This window comes from Erpetoichthys calabaricus, chromosome 3, assembly GCF_900747795.2.
Source record: "Erpetoichthys calabaricus chromosome 3, fErpCal1.3, whole genome shotgun sequence".
NCBI lineage: Eukaryota > Metazoa > Chordata > Cladistia > Polypteriformes > Polypteridae > Erpetoichthys > Erpetoichthys calabaricus.
In genome coordinates this window covers 163,913,254-163,934,681 of record NC_041396.2, presented here as the reverse complement: position 1 = coordinate 163,934,681, position 21,428 = coordinate 163,913,254, and the positions used below count along the sequence as shown (strand labels likewise).

General features: G+C 38.0%; 1 protein-coding gene across 1 annotated transcript in view; it reads left to right on the top strand.

Moving 5' to 3' along the window:
- nt5e (5'-nucleotidase, ecto (CD73)) overlaps nt 1–21,203 on the top strand; it is a 107,740-nt gene extending 86,537 nt beyond the window's left edge. Inside the window, exons 5-9 of the mRNA XM_028797483.2 lie at nt 1,231–1,385; nt 2,337–2,445; nt 2,561–2,710; nt 13,408–13,608; nt 18,440–21,203. Of these exons, the coding sequence (XP_028653316.1) occupies nt 1,231–1,385; nt 2,337–2,445; nt 2,561–2,710; nt 13,408–13,608; nt 18,440–18,606 (782 nt within the window). The 3' untranslated portion in view covers nt 18,607–21,203. The remainder of the gene's footprint in view (nt 1–1,230; nt 1,386–2,336; nt 2,446–2,560; nt 2,711–13,407; nt 13,609–18,439) is intronic.
- Nucleotides 21,204–21,428: the final 225 nt, after the last annotated feature.

Genomic DNA, 21,428 nt, shown 5'->3' with positions numbered 1-21,428 from the left:
TGGCATTGCAGCTTTATACTATTTAAGGTGTCAATGTAGTAAATCTTCATTAGTAATTAATTCTTTAAAACAATTAATATGTTTTGGTCAGGATTCACAAACTTTTCTGAAGAAAATACATTTTCAGAAATACATGAATCAATAATTTTACAAAATGACAGTATAGGTTTATAAGCCTTGTGCATGTTTTAGATAGATAGATAGATAGATAGATAGATAGATAGATAGATAGATAGATAGATAGATAGATAGATAGATAGATAGATAGATAGATAGATAGATACTTTATTAATCCCAATGGGAAATTAACAATTCCATTTATTTCAATAACATTGATGTATCAGAATAAAAAGGCAGAAATCTGAGCACAAGGTTAATTTGTAGTTTATTGCAGAGTATTTTAAAAAGATGTCCTTTCCTACAGTTTTAATATTTTGCCAATTTTGACCAAACCTCTATATGTGTGTGCGTATATATACTTGACTAACAGCGTCTCAGCTGTACATAAACTACACTAAAGCAGAAAGCAAACAGGCTGGAACACACAAAAGCTGAAATCTGTGCAAAAATGACACTTGTATATGTAATATGCACCAACTGAACTAGCTAGTGAGCCTACGGTTTGTCGGGGAACTCATTCTCATTTTGCTTTTTTCTAAGTTAATCGATTCTCAGTTCTCCAGAAGTAAGAACACTGTAATATATGATAGAAGACATTCACATTTGTCATGAATATGTACGTGCTGTGTCATCCCTATAAATGAAACTGGGCCTTTTGCCTCAAGTCAAATGAACATGTTCAGTGTTAGGTACTCTCAAAAAGTCATACAGTAGTCCTTATGTGATATATACTGAAGATGCCTCAGTAAAAATTTAAATACACATGAAAACACCATCATTTCTATTAACGATTTTCATTTAACAAATGTGTGTTTGACTGTTCTACAAATTAAATATACTGTATTTATTTATGCTTTCGTCAAGTTAAATCAAGGCTGTGTGTTGTAGTGGACTTCAAACCCTGAGGTTGTGGGTTCAAATCCCACTGCTGACACTCTGTGACCATGAGCAAGTCATTTCACCTACCTGTGCTCCAACTGGAAAAATGAAAGAAAAAAATGTAACCAACTATATCTCAAATGTTGTACATTGCATTGGATAAAGACATCAGCCAAATAAATAATGCTAATGTTAAAATTGCTTATGAATAATGCTGATACTTTTTTGTAGATAAAGATTTACGTGATGAAGTTGACAAATGGAAAGAGAAGCTTAAAGAATTTTCTTCTCATGTTATTGGAAGGACACTTGTCTACTTAAATGGGTCTCATCTTGAGTGTCGTTTTAGGGAATGTAATTTTGGAAACCTGATCTGTGATGCCATGGTAAGGGTACACATTTTTTATTGCATTATACTTCTAAATTTCATTCAGAGATCCACTTTTGGTTTTTAAATAATCCACAATGTTCTGTATAACTATGTCTTCTCTTGGCCTGTCTGATCACATATTTTCCTGTCTTTCTTTATACCAGTGTGTAAAGCTATCCATTTTTCTTGCTTTCAGTCTCATGAAATGTGTATATTTTAGTAATTCCTTGAATTTTCTCCTGATTAAGTATAGTATCAAATATAATGCTTACAGGTGTACAACATCCAAGACTGTCCAAGCAAAAACTAACTAAAGCTGCTGCTAGACAGAATGCCATTTTTGTGACAGATCACACACTGTTATACAATATCCTGAGAACACTTTTAGTATAGTTAAGTCAACCCTGAAGCTCTGTCCAAAATGTGTCATAAGAAATAATATAAATATTTAGATAAAGAATGACATTCATTCATTTTTAACAAACTTTCTCCAAGCTAGTGATATTTAGAAATGTCGGATTTTACACTTTTCATGCTTTGGTCATGAAAACATAACCGTATATACAACTGAGAGTTTTTAATTAATCAAGTAACTATCAAACATAAAATCGCCAAGCTGTGAGGCTACAATTTAGTAAGTCTAGAAAAAGACAGCTGTTTTAATGAAAACAAAATCTTTACTTTTCCAACTTAGCTACAATATATAAAGGACTACTTATTTTTAATTGTTATGTTTTATTTAATAACACAAATTATAAAAAACTTATTTCACTTTAAACATTTCACATATTTAAAATTACTTGCAGGATTATTTAAGCTGAAACTACCAAGGGATTGTTTGATCCTGAGCAAGTCATGTAAAATGTGAAGGGCATATTTTGCATGTTTTTTAAATTCTTAGCAGTCTATTTCCTACCATGCCAAATAATACTTATCTCAAAGTTTCATGTTTGTTGTTTTGTTTCAGATTTATAATAATATAAAATACCCAGATGAGAAATATTGGAACCATGTCGGGGTTTGTATTCTTAATGGTGGAGCCATTCGTGCACCGATTGATGAAAGAGCAGCAAATGGTAATGATGTCAATTACAACCATAAGAAGAAATAATATTTAGTAATTTTTAATTAGATTTGTTTATGAGGATGCAGCTGAGTGACTACATGGTAGTTATTTGTTTGGATTCCTAGGTCAGATTACATTGGAGGACCTCTTTTCCGTAATGCCTTTTGGAGGTACTTTTGATTTGGTAGAATTAAAGGGATCGACACTAAAAGCTGCTTTTGAGCATTCAGTAAAGAGGCACGGAGAAGCTACTGGAGAATTTCTACAAGTATCTGGTAAGTGTCCGATCTGGTGAAAAAGATATATAACTGCATTATTAGAATTGGTTGTTTATGATTAAGAACTAAGAAAGGAATTTTAATAAATAAAAATGATGAATATTTTGTTAAAAATGTACTTATGGTTTCTGTTTTCATCCAAGTGGGCACATACAATCCTCTCTACTCAAGCCAGCTGAAACCCTTAGATATTATCAATATGAAGAGTAAGTGGTTTAATACATTAATACAGGCCTTGTTGTTGGGCCAACAGAAGAGGTAGCTGTAAAGCCACTGTAATCAAATTAATACAAGCTGTTTTGAAATAAAATTGTAAAATGCAGCTTGCAAAATTTAGATTGCAGGAGAAAGCTTAAAGAAAAAAACATTTTGGTATAGCTGTGTACCTGTATGCTTTGGTAGCCTGTAAACAAATACAGTACAAATACTGTACAGTAGAATGCAACAGGAATATGCACATCATTATACCGCAAGTATTTTACAGAACAAATTAATTTCCTGTGACACAATACAGTGTTTCACATGTAAGTTAATGTTTTTCAGAGTGACCTTTTATCATTTATCAGGTTTTCGGCAAGGTGTGCCAGTCTCAAAACTACTCATGTTTGACAGAGGAAAACTTTTTCAATGCAGTCTTCTTTAAAAGATAACAATTTTACAACCGATAATATTATCTAAATTAAAACATCAGATGTTAATTGACATTTAAATGTACTTCTGTAACTGAAACTGTGTTGAGAATTGAAAAGAAAATAAGAAATTTGAGCGTTTATTTGAATCACTCTTACATTACTCTTCACACACCTTCTGATTATATCAGGTCAGGTTGGGAAGCTCGTTTCTGCACCCACCGTATGACGAAACAGCTTGGGATCCTGGTTGGCAACCCCCCAGGCAGACACGAGGCCCAGTCCCACCCTCTGAAAATGATGATCTATCTGCCACAGCCAGGTGTTATATGGGCATCCCTTTGGCCTTGTCCAGTCGCTCGGGTCCTCAGCAATGAATATCCTGCGAGCTGGATGACCCTCTGGGAAATGCGCCACATGGCCGTAGTGCTCACAATGCAGGTAATGTGCCTCATTTGGGACTCTGTGAGCAACCACTCGTTTGACACAAAGTCAAACCAACGGTACCCAAGGATTCTCAGAAGACACACAGTACCAAAGGAGTCCAGTCTTTGTCTCAGGTCACTGAATAGTGTCCATGTCTCGCAACCATATAGCAAAACAGGTAACACCAGGACTCTAAAGACTTGGACCTTTGTCCTTTTGCAAAGACATGAATGTTGCTGCCGAGGTAAATAAACCTCTTGATTTGGTCCACAATCTCTCCACAAACTGACACACTGTTGATGGCTGTGCTCAAGAGGTCATTAAAGGCCTGGATCTTGGTTTTTATCCAGGACACCTGCAAGCCCACACAATCAGACTCCTCACTCAGTCTCCTGAGAGACCCAATCAAACCCTTCATTGACTCTGCGAAGATAACAGCATTGTCTGCAAAGTCAAAATCAGTGAACTTTTCTTCACCAACACATGCCCCACAGCCACTGGACCCCATGACCCTGCCCAACACCCAGTACATGCAAGCATTGTTCAGGGTAGGAGCAAGAACACACCCCTGACGATCCCTAGAATCAACTGGGAAAAATGCAGAGGTTCTGCCTCTACTCAGCACAGCATTCAAAGTACCAGCATAAATGCCGACCATGACATCCAGCAACTTTGGGGTGATCCCGCAAAGTCTAAGATATTCCCACAGGGCAGCTCGGTCAAGTGAGTCAAATGTTTTACAAAAATCGACAAAGGATGCAAGGAAACTATGCTAATATTCGCATTTGTGCTCAATGAGAACCCTCAGTGCCAGGATGTGATTGATGGCAGATGGTTATATCATGACAAAAAAATCTGTATATTAAAGTGATCTCTGTATTTATTTTTAATAATTTTATTTTATACATCAGGGTCATCTCACAGATTTGACCTGGAGTCAAATTTTCACAGAGTATACACTCTTTGGGAAAGAGCCCACCATTACAAAGACCCCCAGATACATAAATACACATCTCACACAGACACACTCCCTCATTCACTCCTCTCATCCAATCACCCACTCATTCACAAGCGCACATGATAAGTCAGCTGAAACAGAACAAGGTAAGGAATCATCAAGAATATGTTGGGCTGAATTCATTCATTGGGAAATTGTCTTCTTTCCAACTGAGCAAGCTCAATAACTTCAATTAATAGGTTATTTTCATGACAAATAAGTCCTTAATGGTAGTACCCAATCATGTTAATTTTCCCAATTAACATTCAAAGTTCTCGTTGCATGTTTGGGATTGAATGAAGTTAGCTAGAAAAAAAATTGCCTCTGTTTAAAATATTTTAAGGGGAAAGTTCATTGCCATTCATTAATTTACTTACACATGGACTATATAATACCATCATACTGAAATTCTCAACAGACTTATCATAGGCACCACCATCTTCAGAAGAAGGGCACTTTCAATGAATCTTATCTACCACAGTCTAAGGGCAAGTGCAAGAAAAGTGAGGCCTTGAAAGCAGATGATCACAGCAGTAGCAAACCCATTCACTAACTCAACAAGAATGAGCAACAAGTGCTTCCCTCTGAGCTACGTGGATACGGGCTAAGCATAACCAAGCCTTCAATGATGAAGGGGTACTGAGTGTGTTATGTGGAAGAATAATTTAGGGTAACATGGCATTCATCTTAGACCATAAAGGCTTATAGAACCAAATAAAGGTCAAGTGTACAACAAAATGTGCACTGAAATGTAAAATTTGGTTTAGGAAAAATACTGAGATGGTCAAGTAAATAAAGAATTTACCAGAAGAAAGGTTGACGTAATATACAAAATGTACTGAAGGATGACTAAGAAATCAACAGATGTCCTATAAACGAGAATGGACAGTTGTTATATGCACAGAAATTTCAAGGGTGGCGTCTCATCTCAAAAGGTATAAGAAGAACCAGAATATAATATAATAGACTTTTATTTTATATAAATCATTTGGGTGTAAACCAATGAACCATCCAGAGTAAATGTATGCATTGATTGACACTGTATGTAAATTCAACAGTTTATAAAATGAACCTCTATCCTTTGTTTCTCTGGCCATTCTGATCATGCTGACCATGTTGTAACAGATTGCTTTTGAAGAATGAGCCCTCCAAGGCATTTGGCCGAGGAGTAATTAAAAGATACAATGAACAGCTTTTCTCCTGCCTGATTACTGAATTGTCCTGTTAGAGGATGTTTCTTTCTTTAATAAGATGTTAAATTTCGACCACAGTTTTAGGCATTTTATCAGTGCTTGACATTGGGATTGTAACTGAATATGTAAAACCGGTACCCCTGCCAGCTGCAGCTTCCAGCACACTGTATTCATGTTTTGGAGAGAACATCCAAAGTCAGACGACAACAAGTGACAGTCAGGCTGAACATACAGCATATTCCTAGCCATTGATGAATTAACAACTTATGGCTCAGTTGTGCTGGTTGATGTTACGATTGAGCAGAATTCAGACAGCAGGCACATTGTTGGTGGTGTGTGGATGTGGGTGGAGGGTCTAGGGATGAGCACCTGCTCCTTTTGCTTTAAGTGCCACTGGGGAGCCTTCATTTTGAAGGGGAGAACTATCATTTGACTGCTTCTAGGTGCTGAGTTCAGAGGCTGAATATCATTTACGATGGGGTGTGGTGGGGGGTTCAACACAGTGTAGCAACAAAAGGGTGAAGTTAATTGGCTTGAGGAAATTTCAACATATGGTTTATAAAGAATTATTTCATCATCATGGATTACTACTTGTTATCTCAACATTTTCATGTACTAAATTTATTCACTGGCATTTTGTGTTCAGTAACCAAATAAATACTGCCTAAAATCAATGCTAAGACATAAACATTCAAACATTATAATAACAGTGCCACATAAATAGGTAAGTAAAAGATTAATGATGATTTTTTCATTTGCATCAACTCTTTAAAGCTGCTTTTTATAACAACAAATTTTCCAAATAAGGTTTGTCAGATAATCACGATAACATGTTTGTGACATTTGTGGTGGTGATATTTGTGCTTGCGTCAGTACATGGAGGAAGCATTAGCTTGATAACACTTACTGGAGGATATTTGAATGTATAAGTCAAATTAATTCAAATTTCTAATGTCACAAACTCTGGATGCTTTAAAGTTCTAAGTCATCCCACCACCACCACCACCATGAAACATAGTTGTGTTTTTTTCAAGATGCTGCACTACAGTGATAAGATTTTGTTATTGCTCAGCCTACATATTAAACCAGAATTAGCCATTGCACTGGACAACTACACCTGCAGTAGATATTCATAACCAGAGGCAGCATTCTGTTTTCTCCCATACTTATTAAATATGTTTCACAAGTGCTTTCACTATTGTTCATCCCATTTTAGTTGTTATACTTATAAATATTACTTTGCTTTCACAAAAGCCAAAGAATCATACAAATGACGTGTTTTCCAGCTGAAGTGTGCTGCCCCACTAACTATGCATTTCACTGATCATGTGCTTTCGTCAATGCTCTTGAGAATGTATCATCAGAGTGGTTTTCCTCGTGTTTCAGAGCATCAAGGGCTGAGCTACATTAATATATCTGGCCAAAGTGGATGTTCTGAAACATTAATAAATACAAATTATTGTAGAACTAACATATGGAGTAGCTCATTTAATCAGTTTTGTAGACTAGTCACAGGTGCAGATAAGATGGTTAGAAAATTGATAGACTGTGCCCATAACTAATCAGAGGATGAAAACAAAGCTCCCACTCCTTTATTAGGGCTGTGCATGATGCCCCATTAAAAAAAAGCAATTGATTCTGGCACTATTTGTAACTCAGTCATTCAAATGGTTGACACAAGTTAAAGCAATTGCAACTCACAGCCGATCGGTTAGAAACTCACATGACCACCCTTCTCAAAGTGATCTGGAGCTCATTTCACCTCCTTTTTACTGTGTGTGTGCGATGGCACACCATTTAGTTCGATTATACTCCCTAGAACTCGTCTTTTCGCGAATGCAGCTGCCAATTCTTTCAATCTCACATTTATTGCAACTGTATTGTAATAATTGTGAACAACAGAATCCAGTAGAAATGCAGATGTTCCGTTTCACCACAAGTCCAATGATTTCTTTGAATACCAAACTATAATTTCATCTAGCAGAAGTTATTTTTTTTATCTTGAACAGGTTATGCTTATTTTTGCCGCAGGAAATGTGTCCTCCACACACATTTATATGTTTAACAGGAGTCTTTTTGGAAGACATTTCAGTTGTAGATGATTTATCCATCTTCACCACAGGCTTGCTCTCAACTGGACCATATGAACAAGAGCACCATTGCTCTATGCTATTGAAATCACCAGCTCTGGTTTGAGCTCTGCCTTCATGAGGCATTGGATTGGCTTGGAAATTATATTCTCAGTGAATCATCTAATTGTTGCCACCTACATTTAAGACAACTTAATGCACAGTTATCTCTAGACATATAAAATATTCAACCAACTCTGTGAGTCTACATGTTATCATATTTCTTCAAAATGTGGCCTTGAAGGGAAAAGCACAAAAGATCAAAAAAATTACAGACAATGCCCAAATTTAGAAACTACTGAGTAAAATTAACAAGATTTGTACATTAAATTAATATGTAATAATAGTGTAAGAATTAAAAAGTGTGTAAAATGTACAGAAAATTGTGCATAAAATTAACATCAACAGCAGAATGTAGGAAATAAGAAAAAGTAGAACACAAAATTAAAATAACCTGGAGAAAAAAGTAAATATTAAAAAATGACAACACAAAATTATGATCAAATAGTGAGTGAGCAAAAAATTGAAAAATGGACATGTCATCTTTAAAATGTAAATGACATTTGCCCCCTAGATGTTGAGAACCTTCTTTGACGTACAATTTGGAATTTGAGCTGCAATGTCAAAGAAGTGGGAGCAGAGCCACAACAAGGATCCCAAGAAAATCAAACACCAGCGTCTGAAAATGACCTGTCCATGAGACCATTTTTCTCCACTTCACAGTATCTGTTTTCCAATTTACAACATGGTGGTTTGTGAACTTATGCAACAGTGAAGTGGGAGGCATGAGGTTTCAATCTTAGCACAACTTGAAAGTTGTTGCTTTCCACTTTGTATCCATGTTGCTGCATGTTTGGCTCTGCTTTTTCACTTTTCCATCAGTCAACAGGCATTGATTAGTCTTCCTTCCTTTGCCCCGTGATAGTCATTGGGTGCCACAGCACTCACTGCAGCTTCAGAACTCTAGAATGCTTGGCTGAAAGCCCAGTGAAGGGTACACCTACATTGAGTCTGTGTGGTAATAAATAGAATGGTGTATTGTATTTTGTCATTATTTTTTATGTTCCGACATTTTTGTGTAAAAATAAGGATCACGCAGTTTACTTATTTTTCACTCTGCAGCTGCAGCAGACTGGGTTCATATCCTGTGGTAGCAATCAACATCTTAATTAAAGAAATAAACTTATCTTGTAACAGGACAAATCTGATAAAACATTTTAGTCAGTAATCAGGCAGCAAAAAAAGCTTGTCTGTCTGCGTTATTTATTACACCTGCAGCACTAAGCTGACGAGGGAGCATCCGTCACAGCAGTCTGTTACAGCATAATGAGAATGGTCAAATATTAAAGGTGTAGGTCTATTTTATATGCAACCGAATCTATAACTGTGTCAATCAGTGCATACATTTACGCTGAATGGTTTGTTGGTTTACACCTAAATGACTTATCTTACAGGTATATATAAACGTCTACATGTGGAAATGTGTGTGTCTGTCTGTCTGGCCGGAAGTGAGAGGTACAGTATAAAGCGATACTGTCTGCAAAGTAAAACTGCTGAGAAAAGAGAAACTCGCTTAGACGCTAATACACAAGCAAGGCGAGCACATTGTCAAAACAAAACCTCTGAGGAGAGACAACCTTGCTTAGATATTGATAGACAACGGAGGCGAGCACATCGGCAAAACAAAACCGCCGAAGAAAGAGAACCTCGCTTACCTGCTAATGCACAACCGATGCGATTGACTGATTGAAGTGCCAGAATCCATGGTTTCTAGGAACCCGGGATGTTTATAGCACAGACTTACACAGATAGTATAAAATGAAAGTCTATATTATTATACTCTTATTTTTTTTATACCTTTTGTGTTGAGTCACCACCCTTGAAATTGTCCATTCTAGTTGTTTACAGGACATCTGCATATTTCTTAGTCATCTTTCAGTTCACTTTGTGTACTACATCTTTGTCTGTGTTGTTCACTAGACCATTATCTGATTTCCTGATATGCTTGAACAGGTTTCTGACATTTATTAACCCTTTATGCTGTTTCTTTAAGATGATTGCTATGTTATCCAAAAATTATTCTCATACAATCTCACACCCATTCACTATCAGTGTGGATTTAGAATATTCTCTGTGTGCCTTTCTTCTGGTTTTCTCTCACATCACAAAGACGTGTGACGTAGGCTACTGTGTCTTGCACTACACACACCCTCTCCTGGGTTATTCCCTGGTTTGTGTCAGGTGCTGCAGGCCCCAGCCCTCATAAACCTATACTGGAAAAATGGGCTCAGAAAATGGATGGATGTAGTGTTCTTCGTGTTATTACTTGGCATAGTCCTGGATACAGTGCCATCAAGTAAAATATGTCAATTTCCCAATGACTAAAAATATTTTATAAAAAGTTGTTGGCTTTGTTTGAATAGTTTTTATATCCCGTTTGAATTAAAAGATACATTTTAGGTGATCTAAACTAAATGTCCAATTTTTTTCTGTGTATATTTAGTTATAAAGGAAAAATAATGTTGATGTTCTACTTCACAAAGATTAAAGATAAAAGCCAAAAAAACTGCAGGTTGGATAATACTGTGCTTGTATTTTGTGGTTATCATTGTAGCCTCATAGTTTTGGTATTGTGCATTTGATTCCAGGCATGATTCCTGATTGTATGAAATTTTCTCTTTGTTCTCATGTGCTTTGTCCCATATTCCAAAGATGTACATGTCAGGTTAAGTAGGAACACTAAGTTGACTCAGTATGAGGAATGAAATGGCTATTCCAGAAGCTGAATGTTATTAAAAAGGTTTTGTGTGCAAAAAAAGCAAAAAGAAACATCAGATGTATTTGTATCTGGACACATTTTTGGCATTAAAGAGTCTACATCACTTAAATAGCTCGGTAGAGATCTGAAGGACATCCAAGCATAGCTCTTATGCAAAACTGAATACTTTTTAGGAATGTTTGCCTTTTATTCCATACAAGTGGAATCTCTCCAGCTGTCCATTTGCCCATTTTTATTAACCTACTTTTTTTCATTTTTTTTATAAACTGAGTAGGGTATCAGGGAGTCATAGTCGATTGTTGAAGCATTAGAAAGAAGGCAAGAATCAATCCGGCGAGGAGCACCATTTCATTGTTATATACACTATAGTCTGGCACAAACCAACACTCAACACCACTTCTGTTTTATAAATAGATGTCAAAAAAAGAAAGCAAGTATCGGTCTAATTAGGGGAAAAAATGAATAAGGATCCTGATAAATATGAAGACATCTGTAATAAACAGAGTGGGCACAAAGAGAGAAATTAAGTGGGTTGTGTTTGTAGATTTTGAGCCACGGTGAGTAGTGCAAATTGAATTACAGGAAAAAAAATGAAAGCATAGGAGCAGTGGTTTAAACAAATACAGAGCCATTTATGAGGCCAAGCTCGTAGGAGTAGAAATGTAGTGTGAAGAAAGCTGCCTTGAGTGGAAAATGATTACAAAACCTGATTATTTACTAGGAAAAAGTAAAGTACTCTTCTGTTTCCACTCAAATGCTATCTCAAACAGTTCTCTGATATTGTACATTCTTAATAAATCATTCAGTCAAAAAGAGTTTAACTAAACAGGGCACATATCCCAGTCAAACAAGAAGGAATTTATGCATTTATGCTTTCGTACATTCTGAAACTGTGGCAAGTTTAGACATTTAAACATTTATTGTGAATAAAGAAAAGGCATTACTGAGATTAAAACTAAGCTGGCCACAACTAGTACCTTTACAAAAAAAGGCAGCAGATCAATATGGTCGGTACTTTTGGTTTTAAAGTTGGTGATATATTTCTTTATCTGTAAACAGAAACATTGTTCTCACCTAATGAATAGTGCTCTGAGTCAGACCGACTTGCATGATTCCTGTTTCCTCAGCTTTATGTTTACAGATTAGGCATCCTGCCAGGAAAGAACATGTAAATGCTAATATGGTTCACCCGAGTCAGTGAACCTGCCAGACAACTGAAGTCTCCTGACACCGGCCTTCTTGCCATTCTAATGCATGTTATACAATGCAATACTTATTTAAACTTTTGACTTCCACTCTCTAGACCCCTGTCACTTGGTCTATTCCCAAGTCTTGCCCTATTAATTATAGAAATCCTGTTGCTACTCTCTTGCTTATTATGCAATTTCTCCTTCCATTCATTTTCTTTTAATTTTGCAAACTCCTTCCCTGGTACCAAACATTCTGGTATCAATTGTATTGATCAGTTAATCAGCTCTTGCTGCCATATCTATATTTAATCTTTTTGTACGTACAGTATGTATGTATTTATACAGACTTCCACAATTGTTTTATTCCTGTGAATCGTATTATACTGAACTTCTTTATCTTGTGCTTTGAACTGTGTTCTTGTAAGCTGCTTCAAAAGAGTGTTTATAATATGGTCTCAGAGAGATTCTACATATAAAACAAATATGAAATGATTAACCATCTCCACTGTTTCATGAAATAAGAAGGGATTAGACAGCCAAACAGGCAGTAGACATTGTTTGTTTAGTCTCCCCTAGAACAGCTTGATAAGAGAATAGTACAAGTACCTTCTAATATAAATAGTGATGTGTTTCTTTTCTGGTCATGGTATCACGTATGTGTTGTTGGTTAGTGAGATGTAAGATTGCTAAGGTCCATTGGGATCAAGTGGACCCTAGGCAAGCTGTGGGCAGAAGAGTCTGAGCTCCTCATTGTTCGTTGTAACCTTTTAGAATACAATAGGAATGACTAAGCAGGCAGCCTAGAGGTCCACCCTGGACAAAGGATGAGCCATGAAACTCAGATGCTTATCTCAGCTATTAGAATATTTTTAAATTGGTCCAACCTGCACCAAAACTAAATAGAAAATGAAAATAATCCAGGAAGAATCATTACTTAGTAACAGAGCCCTCAATTCCAAGACCATAGGGATACAATATGTAGAATGATGCCCCTAATTGTAAAACGTTTAATGAAATAATGCTTTTGTGTTTCTGAATACCGAATACTGTTTTCTACTTTGTAATTAATTACATTGGGTGCTTTTCTGCAGAGTTATCTCCCTGTCTTGCTTTTGAACTTAAACCAATAGCTATTTGGTATTTTTGACAGTAATAAAGTAAACTGAATAAAAATGGCAGGCATAAAATAGTAAGCACACGCTACACAAATGTTTTATGAGACACTAGAATAATTCACTGATATATTTGATTTTGTCTGTTAAGGAGCTGATGTCATTGGTGTTTCAATTTGTTTTAGTCAGTGAATCAGAACATACTAATAAAGCAAACCTTCAATCTTTAAATCTTTCAGGCATACGTGTTGTGTTTGACCTCAGCAAAACACCTGGACAGAGAGTCTCCAGCCTTGAAATTCTGTGTACGCAATGTCGCGTTCCGCATTATGAACCACTGGACCTTAACAAAGTTTACAGGGTTGCTCTGCCGTCTTACATTGCATCTGGTGGAGATGGCTATCAGATGATCAAACAAGAAAAACTCAAGCATGACAGCGGTAAGTTAAAAAACGTAATTTGATGCATGTGTACATTTGAAACATTTGCATTAATATTCACAATGTATCTCAGTGCAAAGTTGACTCAACCTGCTTGTCCAGAAATACAGATAAGGATCAGGAAGAAGAAGGAGCCCACCATTGGCTTCGACTAGAACACTAAACATCAATAAGGCAGAACTAAACTTACTTCTAGAGTAGATCAGAGTGATAAAGCAGTCCTTTAGGCAGACTCATCATAAAAAAATCCACATGCTTCTTATTAAAACTGTCTTTTATTATATTATGTTTACAATATTTTATTAGAACAATTTGTATGAGAATAAACCATTGAACTCTTCCTGCTCAATCCTAGTCACATAATTTATCTAGCATTCCATCAAGCACTGTTTTGAAAGTTCCTAAATTCTCCTAACTTCTGCCACACAACTACTTACAGTGCATCCGGAAAGTATTCACAGCGCATCACTTTTTCCACATTTTGTTATGTTACAGTCTTATTCCAAAATGGATTAAATTCATTTTTTTCCTCAGAATTCTACACACAACACCCCATAATGACAACGTGAAAAAAGTTTAAAAAAACTGAGAAATCACATGTACATAAGTATTCACAGCCTTTGCTCAATACTTTGTCGATGCACCTTTAGCAGCAATTACAGCCTCAAGTCTTTTTGAATATGATGCCACAAGCTTGGCACACCTATCCTTGGCCAGTTTCGCCCATTCCTCTTTGCAGCACCTCTCAAGCTCCATCAGGTTGGATGGGAAGCGTTGGTGCACAGCCATTTTAAGATCTCTCCAGAGATGTTCAATCGGATTCAAGTCTGGGCTCTGGCTGGGCCACTCAAGGACATTCACAGAGTTGTCCTGAAGCCACTCCTTTGATATCTTGGCTGTGTGCTTAGGGTCGTTGTTCTGCTGAAAGATGAACCGTCGCCCCAATCTGAGGTCAAGAGCGCTCTGGAGCAGGTTTTCATCCAGGATGTCTCTGTACATTGCTGCAGTCATCTTTCCCTTTATCCTGACTAGTCTCCCAGTTCCTGCCGCTGAAAAACATCCCCACAGCATGATGCTGCCACCACCATGCTTCACTGTAGGGATGGTATTGGCCTGGTGATGAGCGGTGCCTGGTTTCCTCCAAACGTGACGCCTGGCATTCACACCAAAGAGTTCAATCTTTGTCTCATCAGACCAGAGAATTTCCTTTCTCATGGTCTGAGAGTCCTTCAGGTGCCTTTTGGCAAACTCCAGGCGGGCTGCCATGTGCCTTTTACTAATGAGTGGCTTCTGTCTGGCCACTCTATCATACAGGCCTGATTGGTAGATTGCTGCAGAGATGGTTGTCCTTCTGGAAGGTTCTCCTCTCTCCACAGAGGACCTCTGGAGCTCTGACAGAGTGACCATCAGGTTCTTGGTCACCCCCCTGACTAAGGTTCTTCTCCCCCGATCGCTCAGTTTAGATGGCCGGCCAGCTCTAGGAAGAGTCCTGGTGGTTTCGAACTTCTTCCACTTACGGATGATGGAGGCCACTGTGCTCATTGGGACCTTCAAAGCAGCAGAAATGTTTCTGTAACCTTCCCCAGATTTGTGCCTCGAGACAATCCTGTCTCGGAGGTCTACAGACAATTCCTTTGACTTCATGCTTGGTTTGTGCTCTGACATGAACTGTCAACTGTGGGACCTTATATAGACAGGTGTGTGGCTTTCCAAATCATGTCCAGTCAACTGAATTTACCACAGGTGGACTCCAATTAAGCTGCAGAAACATCTCAAGGATGATCAGGGGAAACAGGATGCACCTGAGCTCAATTTTGAGCTTCATGGCAAAGGCTGTGAATACTTATGTACATGTGCTTTCTCAATTTTTTTATTTTTAATAAATTTGCGAAAACCTCAAGTAAACTTTTTTCAAGTTGTCATTATGAGTTGTTGTGTGTAGAATTCTGAGGAAAAAAATGAATTTAATCCATTTTGGAATAAGGCTGTAACATAACAAGATGTGGAAAAAGTGATGCGCTGTGAATACTTTCTGGATGCACAGTATGCTATGTGTCTGTGGTTGTCTGTGTGTAGAAAAACTTTCTACTATTTGTGAGACATCTGCCCAAACAAGTTTCCAACTGTGTCCCTGTGTCCTTATTGAATAGCATATTCTAAAGTAACAGCTTGGATCCTCCATTTTGATTCCCTTCTAAATTTTAAACAGTTCAATCATTTCACATCTTAATTTCTGTTTGATGAAACTAAAAAGGGTTCTCCTCCTTTAATCCTTCCTCACAGTTCATGCCTCACAGTCCTGAAATCAGTTTAGCTGCTCTTTTCTGAACTTTTCTACTGCTGCTATGACTTGTTTTGTAATATGGAGAACATAATTTCACACCAGGCTTTAGATGGGACCTCACCGGTTCAATATGCAGCTTAAGCATAAGTTCCTTTGACCATTCCAGCTAGTTTTGTATCATCTGCAAACATATGCAGCTCTCTGATCATATGCTACATACGTTCATTCTCTCAGAATTCCAGCTTATTAGTGTACCACAGTCTCCCTCCATCTAAATCCAAGATAACCATGTAAAGGAAAAAACTACCCTTCGTCTGAGACTTATTTTAGTAACATAGTGTATCAAGGCGGCACGGTGGCACAGTGGGTAGTGCTGCTGCCTCGCAGTTGGGAGACCTGGGGACCCGGGTTCGCTTCCCGGGCCCTCCCTGTGTGGAGTTTGCATGTTCTCCCCATGTCTGTGTGGGTTTCCTCCCACAGTCCAAAGACGTGCTGGTTAGGTGGATTGGCGATTCTAAATTGGCCCTAGTGTGTGGTGGGTGTGTTTGTGTGTGTACTGCGGTGGGTTGGCACCCTGCCCAGGATTGGTTCCTGCCTTGTGCCCTGTGTTGGCTGGGATTGGCTCCGGCAGACCCCCGTGACCCTGTGTTCAGATTCAGCGGGTTGGAAGATGGATGGATAATGTATCAATTTGGGGTGGGGAGTAGCCCCCCCCAAGACATTCCTTAAATTCCACCAAATATCAGTAATACTTCAAGTTCACATTCACTGAAGCTTAGTTTTCTGTGTTTTCTCATTGTTTGAAAGTAAAGACGTCACTCAAGGACATGGCCACATGTATATGTGGTGATTAGGTCATGAATATCTAAAAGGGCATTTTAAAAAGCCATACATGGTTACTGACAGGAGGTGATGATGAGTGGTTACAAGCCTACATACAAGCACATGCTTATAAGTTGATCTGAGATTTATAAAGGAACTTGGCATGGGACCTGCTGTGGCCTGTATGCTTGACATACACGAAAACTTTAATTGAATCACAATGTTTAAAATCTTAAAATAAAAAAGAAACCTTGCAGTATTATTGTATCATGACCCAAGTATGATCAAGATAATAGCTGATCATGGCGTCCCTGGCAATTTCCAGCTCTATTTGCTGCAGACAGCGCCACTGTAAGGAACAGGTGCAACAGGAAATGAAGGACAGGCTTTTGACAAATGGGGGAAAATGGCAAGTCACAGTCATATAAACAAATGCCTGTTTCAGGATAGATTTTCCTAAACCAGGTTTATGCAAACTCATGTGCGTCACCCGACATGCCTGTTCTCAAGCAAAAAAAAAAAAAGTAGCATTTTCCTCAAGCTGTAATAAAAAAGTAGCATTAGTTTATAAAATGTAGGATAGGTGTGACACAGATATACTTTGAGGTGATGTTTGCCTTGAGAAGGGTGCTGAAATGAGCGCAGTGTTATACAAGCAATATGCTTCTGTAGCTACTCTCTGTCAATCTCAAATCTCGTTGAATCATGAGTGAAGACAGTGGCAAGTGTCACAGAGTCCTCAGATGTCACATATCATGTTTCCTTGCTACTACATCGACTGCAAATGGGCTCAGTGGAAATGACTGAACTGTTGTGGGAATGGTTATCTCGTCTGGATCAGATTCCTGACTTGTTTTCATTGGTAATGGAGCAGCTCTCTGTGAGCCTCACACGGAATAAGTGAGTCCATACTGCATTGGTGAACATACAGCACTCCAGAAAAAGAAAGTGTGAAAGATAAGGCAAAGGCAGAGCCACACTGTTTCTCTTGTAAATACTTCTCTACGTTATTTAAGATGTCTCAAGGTTATAAGGTGACAGAAAGTAAATCATGAAACTGATACTCAATATCGGAAAGGATATCATCGGTGACAAAAGGGGAGTGAGGATGAGGGCCGTTTTCCTTATGTGCTTTAACTTTATTTGTACAAGAAATGTAAAATAATATGTGAGGTGACGCACAAACATTTCAAAACCCTAAAATGCACTTTTGAGGACGAGAATCCAATTATCAGTCTTAACTAGTAGTGCCCCTGTAAAAATTGCCCCCATGTTATTTTGAGCTTAAAATAATAAAGCGAGGATAGTAGTGAAATGTAAGTTGTGCATTTCTACTCCAAAATCCAAGATGCAAATGCTGGGGGGCCTGATATGTACTGACAGGTCTTCTTGTTTGTGAAACTATTGTGTATGAAGTTGCAGTACAGCAAGTGAAAGCCAACTATGACCTTACCAAAACTGCTGCCCAGTCTGTATCAGTCTGCAGCCACATTATTTAATAGGTGCTTCTGTAAAATCTGAAGTCATCACACACGTTAGTCATACTTCTCTAACACAAGTTTTCCCAATGAGGTATTCAGCGAAATATCACTGAGAACTCGTGTGACGGCTCATGACATGCAGTGGCAATCAAAAGTGTTCACCAGGGGAAGTCTCCACATTTGAATTTATTACAACGTTTTAATGCGGATTTAATTTTTTTTTTTCTTTCTTTCTTTCCTAAAGGGGATCTTGACATAGCTGTTGTTGGCAACTACATTACTGAAATGAAGAAGGTCTACCCAGCAGTGGAAGGTCGCATTCAATTTTCAGGAGCTGTCCATTTATTTTGTGATGGATTTTCAAAGTTACGCCTGCTTTTAATGGCACTGGTCTTGTATTTCTTGTTATAGGTGAAGTGTGCCACTATGCAAAACTCCGAAAGTGAAAAATTCTCACAATGTTTCAAAGATTTAATTCTAGGATGATTTCAAACATCTAATTAAGTAGAGTATCTTTTAATTAAGCCCAGTCTTTATTCAAACTACCTCAATATTTGCTGATACAGCATTAACAATGTATATTTGTATCCCGCCACTTAACGTATGTTTAACAATATACCCGGTAAGGCGTGTGGACTGGCAGACATGAGAAGTTCGCTCCCACCTCAAAATACTAAGGAAACACACAGCTGGAAATGTGCATTTGTAGAAGCTTACAAATCCATAAGCTCCACCCCAAAAGTCATTGTCCATGTCTTTCTGAAGATTGTTTAATCTCTATCGTGCTGGCACCTTGCAGTGGTCTTGAGATCTGACATAATAACCCCACAATGTGCTCTCCTGTCATTCTCTGCCATTTGCTTGGTCTACTTGGAGACAAGTGTCAGCTTTCTGTTAGTGCCAGTAAGTTCTGACAAATTGCAATTTAATAAAAAAAAAAAAGTAAAGTAAGCTCTCTCAGTCCAGTAAATGAAACAGCCTAGAAAATGTGGAGCTAATGACGGCATCTACTCCAAATGAACAACACATCCATATTAGAAGTGATGTTACTAGGGGACTGACAGTTACAAAGATTACCACGTGAACAATTCTGCTTTATCGTTGATATTCCTGTTCATGTCTAAATCTGTGAGGTCAATCTGTAAGATATAGTTTTTACGTCTTTAACTACAGCAGGGATGTCGAACTCCGGGCCTGGAGGGCCGCAGTGGCTGCAGGTTTTCATTCTGACTCTTTTCCTAATCAGTGACCAGTTTTCACTGCTAATTAACTCCTTTTCCCTTCATTTTAATCGCCCTGTTTTTAAAGATTCAGTTCTCTGAATTAATTCGTTTCTTCATTAAATGGTAGCCAAACAGAAATGAGATGTGAAACAAGCCAACAGATGACCAGCTAAACTGGGATTTCAAACTCCAACCAGTTTCTTAATGAGAAGCCAATTCTCTGTGTTAATTAAACTCGTTATTTATTTTCATGGCTTGTTGCTGCTCTCATTCTGCCACAGCAGACATTTAAAAAACTGTTGATCTTTCGTTTTTTTCTAAGAACACCGTCAAGATGTTTTGGTGACCTGAGAGATCAGCTTTACCGAGAACTTCACCTTTCTTTATTTTCAAATACTGTGTGATGGGCGAAGGTGAACTGGTCATGTGGCGACTTGTTTTGCATCTCATTATTGTTTGGCTGCTAATTAAAGAAAAAGAAACAACTAAGGGGGTCTGAGACAAGTTAATTATAAATAAGGCAAAAGAAGTTAATTAGCAGCAAAAACTGGTCACCAATGAAGAAGATGGTTAGAATGAAAACCTGCAGCCACTGCGGCCCACCAGGACTGGAGTTTGACACCTGTGAACTACAGGGTGACATTTAAGGACACTTCACAGTATTAATGCAGCGTATCAGGTGTCAGATAAACTGGATCTTATGGAGGGAGTGCTGGAGAGGAAAGAACTTCTTGTCACAATGTCTGTGCTTTGAAGTGTAGAAAAGGAGCTCAGCTGCACGTTTGTAAAGCAGTCTGGGAAACTGAACACAACAGAGTTGGTCCACTCCATCCTTCATGAAATGGTGTTTGGGTGGGCCTCAGTAGGACAATGGCACTTTGGCACCCAGGGTGATTGTGTTTTCTTCGTTTGAAGTCACCAACGTGCCAAAAATTACATTGCGTTTAAACCTTTTGAGTTTAAGTGCTTGCTGGTAAACAGAAGTCTGTCGTATCCTCTTTAGCCATTTACTCACATTTTAGATCAGGAAATCAAACATGAATCACCAGATTGCTGCCCAGCATTTTCACCGCATCACAATGTGAGGTCTGCCACTGGTCCTTCATTACTTCTGGTGGTAACTTCAAAATTTTAACAGATGGCTTCTTAATTGGAGACATAATTACAGTCACTAATGAAATCACACAAAGGGACGGAGAGAGTTTCAAGTAAGATAGTAAGTAGTCAACCAAGCACTTCATCATTACCCGGAGTATTTAATGAAGTTCAGCATTAGTTAACTTAGTAGCCTTAATGAAGAACATAAAAGCAGATCATTGTGTTACTCAAATCATATTATTACTGTTGACTATCTGTTTATATATAACAACGTAAACCTTTTTCACAAAACTATAACCCTTTAGAATCACTAAGCCAGCTACAATACAATGAATGTGGCGTAACAGAGGGGGGCCGCACAAACAGCTTCTAATGTGTTGCAGTGGACATCAGCTGATTTCATGCCAGTGGGTCGTGGCATCGCCAGCTCAGAGTCATCCTCTTCAGGGTGACGTGGCACCCGGCACTACAGCCTAAGGTTCTCAACCAAAGCCAGATTCAGGAAGCCTTCTCTTCCAAGCAATATTTGAGTTCTCCAAAACATTTTTATTTTTATGATTTTAACATTTGACAAAAGGATGTGCAATAAGTGCAGTTTTTGAAATTGTATTTGTATAGGAGTTCCAACTGGGCATGAAGCATATTGTTATATTTCTGAGTTTAAATAAACACAAATATTTTTCAAAAGGCAGGCCTCTGTGTATGTCAGTAGGGGGTATTCATTTATGTTTGCCTTTAAACTTGATTTTATCAGAAATTAATCTTATGGATATCAGAATATCCCACAGAATTAACTCACTTGAATCCTGAATTCATTTTTTGGTTTGTTTCTGGGACTTAGAGGGTGCAGCTTGTCAGCATGTGGTCAGCCATTTGTGATCACTGCTGGGGGGAAAGGAAAGAGCTGGCAGT